The sequence below is a fragment of the Myotis lucifugus genome, unplaced genomic scaffold, assembly GCF_000147115.1.
Source record: "Myotis lucifugus unplaced genomic scaffold, Myoluc2.0 scaffold_5, whole genome shotgun sequence".
NCBI classification, from domain to species: Eukaryota; Metazoa; Chordata; class Mammalia; order Chiroptera; family Vespertilionidae; genus Myotis; species Myotis lucifugus.
Genome location: NW_005871053.1, coordinates 14,364,526 through 14,377,032, shown reverse-complemented (window position 1 = coordinate 14,377,032; position 12,507 = coordinate 14,364,526). Strand labels below are relative to the sequence as shown.

General features: G+C 33.7%; 1 protein-coding gene across 2 annotated transcripts in view; it reads right to left on the bottom strand.

The window, feature by feature from the left end:
- Nucleotides 1–388: 388 nt before the first annotated feature.
- The window catches only part of SCN9A (sodium voltage-gated channel alpha subunit 9), a 69,763-nt gene continuing 57,644 nt past the window's right edge, over nt 389–12,507 (bottom strand). Inside the window, exons 21-26 of one of the 2 annotated variants that reach the window (XM_014445751.2) lie at nt 11,108–11,389; nt 10,394–10,447; nt 8,963–9,100; nt 7,620–7,724; nt 6,396–6,666; nt 389–4,890 (exon numbers count right to left, since the gene is read on the bottom strand). In XM_014445751.2, the coding sequence (XP_014301237.1) occupies nt 3,698–4,890; nt 6,396–6,666; nt 7,620–7,724; nt 8,963–9,100; nt 10,394–10,447; nt 11,108–11,389 (2,043 nt within the window). In that variant the 3' untranslated portion in view covers nt 389–3,697. The remainder of the gene's footprint in view (nt 4,891–6,395; nt 6,667–7,619; nt 7,725–8,962; nt 9,101–10,393; nt 10,448–11,107; nt 11,390–12,507) is intronic. The other variant, XM_023745317.1, reaches the window with a different exon arrangement.

Here is a 12,507-nt window from a genome sequence, read left to right as displayed (position 1 = left end):
TTTTTAAGAGAGAGTGAAAGGGAGGGGGAGACAGAGAGAAATATCAATATGAGAGAGACACATCGATTGGTTGCCACTTGCACACACCCTGACAAGGGCCTGGGACCCAGCCTGCAACAGAGGTACATGCCCTTGAGTGGAATCAAACCCGGGACCTTTCACTCCACAGGTTGAAGCTCTATCCACTGAGCCAAATGGCTAGGGTAGAGTTCTATATTCTTTATCCCCATCTTTCTTATCCTGGTAGACTTCTTATAGAGGACATCTGAAACTGTTCTTCTTTCATTTTTTTTAAAAAAACAATCGCTGCAACTTACTTAGAGATGCACTGAACTTATCTCCTTAAACGTTGTTCTCACAGAAACAGAAAATACATACAAACATTTTATTTTTCTGATGCCTTTTATTTATAGATTCTGTTACAGTGTGTCTCAAATATAACTACAATTTAATTGATGACAAACTCAAACTCAAATATGAGCATTCATAGATGTATAAAATTTGTAAAGACTTCTATGTAAACAGCATATTATATTCATGGCTATTCATTTATTTTTGTGAAGCAATTCTTGTTTTCTTCAAAAACATAACATAATAAACCAGAGCTATTTAAATAAATTGGTGGCCTCTATACATAGGTCCTAAACCCAGGCCAGTTACTTGGCCATACTAACTTAGCTGGCCCTCGTTTCATTACGTACTTTCATGAACATTTCTCCAAAATTTCTATTTAGAACTGCTTTATTTACATAAGCATTTTATTTTAACTCTTTGTAATAAAGCTATTAAAAATTCTATAAAATCGTGATGGACATTTTGGGTTGAGATTTAATAACCAGCATTTAAGAATCAGCCCACAAGTCACTTACGTCTTTTGTAAACGATGTAACAATCAAAAAGGTAAAATGAGATTCTCCCACTTTCATCCAAATTTATATGTATAGATTTGTGTTCAAATATGTTTGCTTCCATTTTATTCTCACTTAAATTTTACAGTATAACTGCCATTCTACATCATTAGGTGAAATGAGTTCAGTGATTGTGTAATTTTAATATTAGTATGACAATGCCTTGGGGGAGTGATATTTCATAATCAGAGCCAAACAGTAACCTACATGAAAAGTGTACTTTTTCTTCAAGTTTACACTGTACTGAATGATATCTTACTTTCAAATATTGTTGTTAATTGATAAAAAGTCAAAACTAGACATTCCTGGGAAAACATATATATGTATAAAAAAACAAGTATTTTATATTTTTAAAAAATTATAGTTCAGCATGAAATAGGAGAAAGAGCAACTTTATCATTTTTTGAAATGCTCAGAAGAAACTGTTGAGGAATCAGTTGCCAATATTTTTTCTTTTACATAAAAATCAAGACATGTAAAAACATTGAGAATAAATCCCACATAAACCTGCCCACCACACATCTTTTTATACTATAGTCTATAAATATGCAAAATGCAGTTACATTTATACGTGTTTAAAATAATAAGGGTAGACTTACTTCACATTTAAGGTGATATTAATTTATTAATTTAATGTATTACAAATCTTACAAATATAACATATTTTGTATGGTTCCCTAATTAAATTGTCAAAATGTATTTTTAATAGGCTTAGCAGGTATGTGATGCAATGCTCTACAGAATCTAGGAAAACACTGCATGGTATCTTTCATATTAAATTGAAAAGTGGCTCAAATTATCCAAGATGAATGATTGAACATAGATGTAAAGAATCTTTGGCCCTAGATTTAATTTCATATGTACCTTATGACAAATGTCTACAAGTGATAATCTCCATCATGGGCATTATAAAATACATCACAATTAAAAAATTTTCTAGATAGGAAGTTCTGTGGAAATGTCTGTTTCTATCTGACTTTCCCATATCTATGTTTCTTAGTCTTTCCTTTCTGTCTCTCATTCTCTACCCATACCTCTTCATCTCTATAGGTATGTTTAAAAATCCTTTATTTTTAACTAGCCATAACAACAAAATATATGTTTAAGTACTGATTACAGAAATATAATTCATGTTCCCTTTTAATTTAAGAAAGCATTAAGTATCTTCTAGAATGAAACTCGCACAAAATCTAAAAAAACTACTTTCTCCTTACATAACTCAATTTTTAAAACTGTAAAACTCGGTAGGAGAAAGACCTCATATTCCTGAAATGAAATGATGAAAAACTTCATCATGGCCATTGTTTTCAAGCCACTATTAACAAGAATTTCTTAAAAGCTAGATTTATAACCCTTGGTAAGAAGACACCAGCTAAAGTAAAATGAATTATGTGCTCAGTAAGTTATAAACTCAGGGTACTTTATTGATTGATGCATAATATACCTCATAGTCATGGAATTTTAAGTGCACAGTGACATCCTCCTCATTTTCAGATGAAAGATTAGCCGTCTAAAAGGATTGCTTGTACAAATTAGGAAAGTAAATTAAGTGACAAGAAAGCAAGTTGGCAAGAATCCCAGTCAAATGCTTTTTTGTTCATTCTAAAGACAATTTGGGGTTGAAAATTTGTCTTATATTATGACTTCAAAGTTTGCCACACACATTTAGGATGGTATAGAGGTGATGGAGTAAATACTGTGCTCCAGTCATGTACAATGGTATTAAATAGAGATCTGCATATCAGGAAGCACTTCACTGAAGGGAAATAACAATTTTGCTTAGTGCTAAAGAATGACTAAACAATAGTGCATGAGACAGCAGAAAAAAATGTGACAAGAGAGATGAAAAGTTGTGTCATTATTGGTATTTTTGGGCAGCACAGTGTAGTGTGAGATTATTATATAAGTAATAGTAAATAAAGCTTTCTTCCATTGCCTCTTTTTTCAATTATCTTCATTTTTTTCTTTCGAGGGATGTGATATGTAGTACTTGGAATAATTTTTCATGTTCTTTGGTTGTATGAACTAAGAAGGATGTAAAAAAGACAGGCTATAAAGCACAATACTCTAAAGGTAAATCTTAATTCTGGTTGTTACATGAGTCAAGATAAATGAAAAGTATTTGTTGAAATGAGTAGCCTACACATGTTTTTAATTCCATAGCATTTTATAGGTACATATAAATTGGTTCTGATGCAATATAGAATAAATTTAAGCACCTCAAAATATAGAATGACCTCTGTACATGGATAAAAGTGTTTTGTTCCCTAACACCAACATGTTTTAACTAAACACTCATTACTAATGTCCATTCCTTCTATCAGGGTATTTCATGGCAGAGCCAAGACAAAATACTTTTGTAGATGTCCAAATATAGATATGTGCGTGTGCTTGTGTGTGTGTGTGTGTGTGTGTGTGTGTGTGTGTGTGTGTGTATTTGCGTGGGAAATATGAATGTTTACAATCTTGTGAAAAGATGACAAGACAGGTGTGAACATTTCCTACATGGTCTTGTGATTTATTAAAAGCAAATAAAATTAAATTACCTTTGCCTGCTGTAATCAATAATCCCTATAGAGTTACCCTACAATTCTTACAGAATCATTTACCAGTGCAAAAATAGCCATTTGCTAATGCTGCCCACCTATCTTAAGGAATCAGAGCTAGTGACTGCACTGACTTTGAGAATATTTTGGTAAAAAGTTTTGGCATAGACCTCCTTAAAAGAGTCTTATTGACACAAATAAATCACCTTCACAGGCTGTAAACAGTGTATTAAATGTGAAGCTCTATTTTTTGCTTTCCTTGCCATCTTTTCCTTTGTCTTCCTTTTCTGTTTTGTCTTTTTCATATTTCTCTTTGTCTGGTTTTGTTACACTGTCATAGGGAGGTGGAGAGACGGTAGATGGGGTTGCATCTGGTTTTTCTGGACTTGAGTTCTCATTAACTTTATCAAAAACCGTATCTTCTTTACGGGGCAAATCATCATCTCTGTCTCCATCTTTTATGTATATACTTGATATATTTTTGACATTTTGCCTTAAGCGGTGACGTCTGTAAGCACGCTGAATGACAGTAGCAGACACATCCTCTTGTTTTCGTTTTAGTGTAGTTGTGATGGGTTCATAGGACACTTTAGAAGGATTTGCTGACATGAACCTTTCTTCCATCTGTGAACGAAGAGAGTCCATCCCTCCACCTTCACCCAAAACACGTTTTGTAAAAGCAAATAAGATGTCAAGACAATGAATCCGGTCACCATTGACCATGGGCAGATCCATGGCAATGAGCTGGACGTTGTTTGGTTTTGCTATGAGCAGAGGAGGATCCAGGGCAGCTGCAAAGTCAGAGAGTTTTCTATATTCTATAAACTGGGTAGCATCAGGATCAAACTTCTCCCAAACCTTGTAGAACATCTCAAAGTCATCTTCACTAAGAGGTTCAGTACTTTCTTCAGTAGCAACACTGAAGTTCTCCAGGATGACAGCGATGTACATGTTCACCACAACCAGAAAGGATATGATGATGTAGCTAACAAAATAGAATATCCCGACAGATGGGCTGCCACAGTCTCCCTTAACTGAGCTTCCAGGGTGATCTTTTTCAGGGTCACAGTCTGGGGGTCCACTATTAAGAATAGGTGCCAGCAACCCGTCCCAGCCAGCAGAGGTGGTGATCTGGAACAGGCAGATCATGCTGTTGCCAAAGGTTTCAAAGTTGAACATGTCATTAATTCCAGCTTCCTTTTTAACATAGGCAAAGCTGGACATTCCAAAGATGGCGTAGATGAACATGACCAGGAAGAGCAGGAGGCCGATGTTAAACAACGCAGGGAGGGACATCATCAGAGCAAAGAGCAGTGTGCGGATCCCCTTCGCCCCTTTGATCAGACGTAGGATTCGTCCAATCCTGGCAAGACGGATTACTCGGAACAGGGTAGGGGACACAAAATATTTTTCTATCAGGTCAGCCAGAAACATGCCTGATGAGGGGGGAAAGAATAAAAAGAAAATATTTACATTTCCATGCTATAGAAAATCTAGACTCTAAATAGCTTTATCTCCTAGCGTATCTCTTACAATTTCAGGACTGTCATTTTATTGAAAAAAATTTCATAGCAATTAGAATATTGAGCAATACCATATAAAGATGATTAGACTTACTACAGTAACATTTTCCCTCCTTCACTAAGTTTATGGGCATTGAAATTTTCCCCTCCACAATAATTTTCTTAATTATAAGAATAATGCCTACTATGTAGAAAATTCAAGCAATACAGTAAATGCTAAAAAGGAAATGTAAATCACCTGAAACATCACCAACCATAACTATTGTTAATATTTTGTTGAGTATCACTCCACAGTTTTCTATGCAAGCACACAAACATACATACACACATGAATGTAATCATGTTTCACATAAGCATTTTTTTTGGTAATCTATTTTAGTCACTTCATGTCATGAAAATATTTCCATACACATGACAAATAAGTAATTTCTTTTTCTTATTGTTTAAAGCATTACATATGTCTCCTTTTACTTCCATCGACCACTCCTCGGCCACTCCCACCCCCAGGACATGCCCCCACCTCCCCAGTGTCCATGACCATTGGTTATGCTTATATGCATCATACAAGTCCTTTGGTTGATCTCTTACCACCCCACCCCCTCTGCCTTCCCTCTGAGGTTTGACAGTCTGTTCGATGCTTCTCTTAAGTAATTTGTTATAGTTGTAAAATTCTTTGTCAAAATAACCACATAGTGAAGAATTTTATGTTGTTTCCAATTTATGATATCCTCAATCCGTTCCTAGAATTTATAATTCGAAAATAAATGCAATCCTAAAATACTGGGCAGGGCATGTACAGGTAATGAATGAGCAGAAGAATATAAAAATAGTGATGATAATGAAAAGGGAAGGAAGTATAAAATCATGTACTGACATTCATAGACATGACTGGGGTTGGCTGAGAAATGATCATGTTTTGTAGACTTGCCAAATATAAAGCCATAAGAAATGAAGATGATATTTCTTGAGACCTTAACTTTACTTTGACTTCAGGAAGGATTTTCATGAAGAGTCACCAATAATCTGGCTATTAACATTATCATTCATCGAAGGGCAGCTCTCATATATGCTAAAACTGGAAATGATTTCAGACTGCATTGGTCTTCTCAGATATACCTACATATAGAAGCAATTGCTACCATTGTGAAGGGTAATCTTGGAAATCAAATACTGGATCAAGTGGTATTATGTGCTCCCAAAAAATAGAAAACTTGAGGCTTTGAGGCCTGCAGTGAGAACTCAGAAATTCTGACACGAAGGCGTTGCTTTGTAAAGTTTTGTTTTTTTTTTAAGATTCCTTCATTCTTTCATTTAACTTACTCAAAAGTAAATTTATATTCAAGAATTCAGGACCTGTTCTGAGCATGTGTGAGTTTAGTTTCATTCAATATAAAAATTTGGTTAATAAATGGACTTACCTACAATGGAGATAATCACAATCACAAAATCAAAAATGTTCCATCCTACGGTGAAGTAGTAGTGTCTGAGGGAGATCAGTTTCAGCACACATTCTCCAGTGAAGAGGATAATGAAAACCACATTTATCCAATAGAGGACATTAGTCATGTATGGGCTTTGTCCCTCTTTTTCTACCATCATGGTTACCATGTTGAGGCAGATAAGAACCATAATGCTGATATCAAAAGCTTGGTTTGTTACTAGGTCAAATATACATCCTTGGAATTTGTTCTGCAAATAAACAAGAATAAAATGGAATATAGAGTAAACTTAGCAAGTAGTATCCACTAATCATTACATTAGTAAAAAATTTTAAAAAAATATATCAGTCTTCAAAACTTGCATAAATTATCCCTGGTCATAGGTTTGTGCTTTCTACAGGAAATATTATTAATGGGTTAAATCAAAGTCAGAGTAAATGAAACATTTTGTTGTTGTCTTTCAATATATCAGACTGGTAATTCAGTTAGCCTTGTATACTTACATTGACTGTTAAGTGTATCCACCCTAGTATGCTATATTCAATCTAAAGTACATTCATTTTCATATTCTATAGGCCACTGCAGGAATAAGTTGTGTAGCTATGATAAAGTAAATGCACATTTAATTATTTTCCATTTTTATAGAAAAAATAAAAAATAAGAAGGAATATAAAGATACAGTGCTTAACCCATTCAAATCTCAGCTCAGCCTCTAGAAACCGACTACCTAGGTTCAATTCTCAAACTCTAGCCCTCCCTAATTGTTTGGCCTCCTCTGAGCCTGTTTTGGACTCCATAAAATGAGATAATAATAATTTCTACCTCATAAGAGTTATTGTAAGAATTAAATGAGTTAAAATATGTAGAGTTCTTAGAACAGTGCCTAGCTCATAGTAAGAGCTACAGAATTATTACTGCTATTTGGAAACTAAAATATGGACTGGGAGATGTGGAGCTGGCTAACATAATAATAATAATAATAATAATATATTTGTTAAGCACTCAAAAAAAGATACAGTGCTTAAAATACATACTATATTAAATTTTATAAGGACTTTTGTTCCAAATAGCAATTTTGTTCCAATTTTTTTCAAAATTAATGCTAAAAATTTATGCTTAAGACAAAGTTGTATATTAAAGTTGAATTGAAAATAATTTGAAAATTTACATGCTAAAGATATATATATATAGTCTTTTTTTTACCCCTGGCCGAGGTATTGGCTTTTGTGGTTTCTTAGATCCCAACTTTTTCATTGCATTATAATATTTCTTCTGTTCTTCTGTCATAAAGATGTCTTGACCTCCAAGGTAAAAAAAAAAAAAAGAAATCTAGTTAAAATCAGAATCATTGTCTAAATTTTTCCTCAGATTATTAAGACAGGTTGAAAAATGTATTAATATAGAAATGAAATGCAGTTTATTATGTGCAATGTAGCTATACATAAAACCTGTCTTAAAGGATTACCTATGTGTAGACACATGACTCTCCATACTTAATATAATGTGCATATATAAAGTATATGTATTACATGTAATAATTATTTAGTTCTGAAATCCTTACTTAACTTGTAGGATCCTGGAGTTAAAGATGATCTGGTTATGGTTTCTCTTTAGTTTTTTGGGGTTAGGGAATATTCAGCTTTCTATTATATTGTATCTTAAAAGATTTATCAAATGCCTATATAATAACCAGACTCCCCTTTCTGTCTTAGAGTGTTCTAATTCACCTTTCCCCTCTAGTTGATATGCAGTCTTTATGTAATTTTAGTATTCATCTGATCTATTGACAGTAGGCATGAGAGAGAGCCTTCATACCAATGTCAAGAGAAGCCTAGATCCTTTATTGCATACTGATGGGGGCTGATTACCATAGCATATCAAGAATTTACCAAGAAAAGCTATGAAAACACTGGGAAGAGAATTTTGACTTAGAAGAAAAAGTCAAAGTGCAGATTTTATCTTTTTTTGATGATTCATACCCTAGTTGGCAACATAAGGAAGGATGGGAGAAAACTAAGGGGAGATTATAAAATGTTCCAATAGTTAAAACAGAAATCTCCCGCGGTGCCTCACTAGCCATATTCAATACATCTTCACTTCTAATACATGTATCACATCTTCTGCTATAATATAAACTTGAGCTCAGGAGCATATCTTATGTTGTTTTTCCTCAAGCACCAGCCCTAGACATACCACACAGAACAGTGGCTCAGAACGGAAGAAAGTAACATTTGTGAAATGCGTTTTCAATAAATAATTAGTGCATTACTTTTTCTTAATTATTCAATCCTCTACAGGGAACATCGAAAAAAACAGAATAGTTGTCATATTGTTTAAAAATAGTTCTGACTTAGAAGATTACTTTCTGTGCAGAGATAAATGAGATTAAATATATCTATAACTATACACTGGCCAATTGTTTAAAAAAAATGAAGTTCTAATGAAGATAATTACTAATTGATATAAAATTAAATTTCACACTATATTTTTTAGAAAAATAATTGTTCCTATTTTTCAGTGTAATGAAAGAAACTTAAAATACTTATCTTTTTTTTCTGTTGGTTGAAATTATCTATGATGACACCAATGAACAAGTTCAAAGTGAAGAATGACCCAAAGATGATAAAGATGACAAAATAAATATACATGTAGAGGTTGGATTCATATATGGGTTGCTTGTCAACCTACAAAATTAGAAGTAATTAACAAAAGTTAGTATGTTGACAATACATTCATCACTTTCCTTTTTCACATGGTTTCATAAGGTAATCCAAACAATGCTATTCTAGTGAATTAGCTTTTTCAGAAGCCATATTAGTGAGGTTCAACAAAATCATTCTTAAAAAATTTTCCAACATTAAGTATTTATTACATGCTCACTAAATACATGAATATAACCTTCAAATAATTACAAAGGGCTTAATCATATAGAGTACTTGTTCTCACATTGGTAGGACAATTTAGTAACAAAATGACCTAAAGTATGTTTTTTTATTTCCAGAAAAAAACTGTAGAAGAGATGATAGCATATTTACATAAATTTTGTTTTATTTTTGTTTTCATTTAACTACAGAAATGTCTTCACTGGATTTAGCTTTCTTAGTGTGGAAGTTATTTCATATAAACCAGCGGTTCTCAACGTGTGGGTCATGACCCCTTTGGCAGTCGAACGACCCTTTCACAGGGGTAGCCTAAGACCATCCTGTATATCAGATATTTATATTATGATTCATAACAGTAGCAACATTCAGTTATGAAGTAGCAACAAAAATAATTTTATGGTTGGGTCACAACATGAGGAACTGTATTTAAAGGGCCAGAAGGTTGAGAACCACTGAAAACGCTTCCATGGCACTTTAAAATACAAAATTGTCTTGGCTGGTGTTGCTCAATGGTTGGCACCATTTGCTTCTGGTCAGGGCACATGCCTGGGTTGCAGCTTGATCCCCAGTAGGGGACATGCAGGAGACACTGATCAATGATTCTCTGTCATCATTGATGTTTCTATCTCTCTCCCCTTCTCCTTTCCTCTCTCTGAAATGAATTAAAAAATTTTAAAAATATAAAAATAAAAACTATTCATAAAATACGTTATTTCATTTTTATTTTGATAAACTTTATTTACTGAGCACTTATTATTTCCAGGCTGTGCTAAGTGCTCTACTTGCATTTTCATGTTGGATCCTCATGAAGTAGGCACTGAATTATTTTTCTGTATATAATCAATAAACACACTCAGAGAGGGAATTTGTTCAGATTCAGTTGCACAGCTTGCATGATATGATAGAGCCAGAACTGGAGTCAAGGTCTGTCTCCAAATGCTGCATACCTAGTCACTAGGCTACTGTTAGGTGGAAGTTTTTTGGTTTGTGTGTACATACCAAGGACTCCTTGTTGCTACTGTTTGAAAATGGCTAAACTAAACTAAGGAGCTTTTTAAAATTGTAGATTTTATTTTAATGTTGACCAATACTTACATTAACAGAATCAACAGCTGCATACATAATATCCATCCATCCCTTAAATGTTGCCTGCAAATATAACATTTATAGAATCTGAATTTGAAGCTCATACTTTAAAGCAGCAACACATGAGTTTAGTCCATTTAATGTTACATGCATTAAGTCATATCAAATCACTAAGTTTTGTTGTATTTCAAAATACCAATTTAATATAAAGGTACTATGTCAAGAAAAAAAGGGACACATTCTGGGGTCATGTTCTAAATCTTAGTCCTACTCAGTTATTTCCAGGCTATTACAATTCCTGAAAATTTTGCACATGATTTCTATTTTTCTAGAGGTAGGGGAGAATTTTATAAAAAAGGCAGGAAACAATTTATCTCCATTTCTTAAAGATGCTCTGTGCTAATGAGAAGTCTTTCTCATTCCCATGTAGTCCAAAACTGTCAGTTCAGAAAAATGACTATTCATTTTGAAGCAATATTCAGATGGTGCAATGGCGAGGGGCCAAATGACACCAACAAGTCAATTATGGAGCAATAACTCTCAAGTACAAAAGAACTTATGATTTTTACTCATTTTTATAGGCAATTGTTCTAGTTGACACCAAGTCTCTTTTTAAAGTCACAAAGTACTTTATCTTTAACTTCTAGTTAGCAGATTATTTAAAATAATGACGTCTGTCAGGGTCCCTTACAATATCAAGCATTCATGAAAGGGGTCACTTACAACTTGAAGCAAAGACAGGTAACCAAGTCCAACATTATCAAAGTTCACCTTCAGGTTTTTCCATCGCACATTTTGACTAACATTCATCAGTGCTAAACACTCGGTTTTATTTTGGACTTTGCTTGTAGGAAACCGTAACCCATCTGTGGTGTTGACACACTCATAAAACTTGCCCGCAAACAAATTTACTCCCATGATGCTAAATATCAGCCAGAATATCAGACACACAAGTAGCACATTCATGATGGAAGGGATTGCACCTATGAGCGCATTCACGACCACCTGGTATTCAAAGAAAGAAAAGAATGATTAGGATTCATAAAACTGTTAAACGGGCAACATTAGTGAAACAAAATGCAGAATTAGAGAAATTAGAAAAGCCACCCTTAAATGTTTAAGACATCAAATCAAAGCAATCAACATATGTTAATTGAATGCCTACTATATGCTCAGCAGTATGCTAAGCAAGACAAAACAAGACAAGACGCCTGTGATAAACATCTTTACAAAAATACATGATGAACACACAGTGAAACTATCAGTAACAATACAAAACAAAATAACTAAGATGCCATGAAAGCTTAAATAAATGAAACGAGTAAATAAAAAATAATAAACCAAAACCTGATACATGTAAGATGAAGTCGTAAAATCTGCATACTCTAGAAAAAAAGAAATTTATAAACATAAATCATAAAAAAATAAATAAAATGTACAGTTAAACGTTTATAGTCCTAGAATTACCAGTGCTAAAATTCTCCCATATAGAAAAATTGCTGGTATGTATTAGCTGGAGTTAAGATTAAGAATCCTTGAGGGGTATGAACCCTCTAGATTTAATTGATTGTGCTAGTTGTGTGATATGTGAATTCAGTTAAGACCTTGGGACCTCTGTTTCCTTGTCTGCAAAACGAGAGCAATCTTTTCAAATTTATTATTCCGACTCTAAAAATACTTTCTGTAGGTCCTTGGCTAAATATAGATAGTGCTGGGCCTCAGTTAAAACAGAAAAGAAGTGTAATTTATCTTTAATACTTTTTTTTCCCTGCTTTTAAGCATTTCCATTGCTATTGATCACCAGTGCCTCTTGCCACTCCAATTTTCCTGCACGGCGACCATTGCAGCATTTATCACTCTCAGATTTTCTTAATTACCCGGTCCTTCAAAACCTACCTGTCTTCTGATACCTCAGCTCTAGTCCAAATTTGGGTGCAAATGTGTAAAAGACTAATTTGTTAAGCATTGTGTTCCCATTGTTTTTTTTTTTTTTTGCAATATATCAAGCAAGCTTTTAAGTCATCTTTAACTGGTGAAACATTAAGGGTCTCTGATTACCTTTGAGATTGTCTAGAGCAGGGGTTGGCAAACATTTTCTTAAGTAGTTTTAGGCTTTGAGGGTG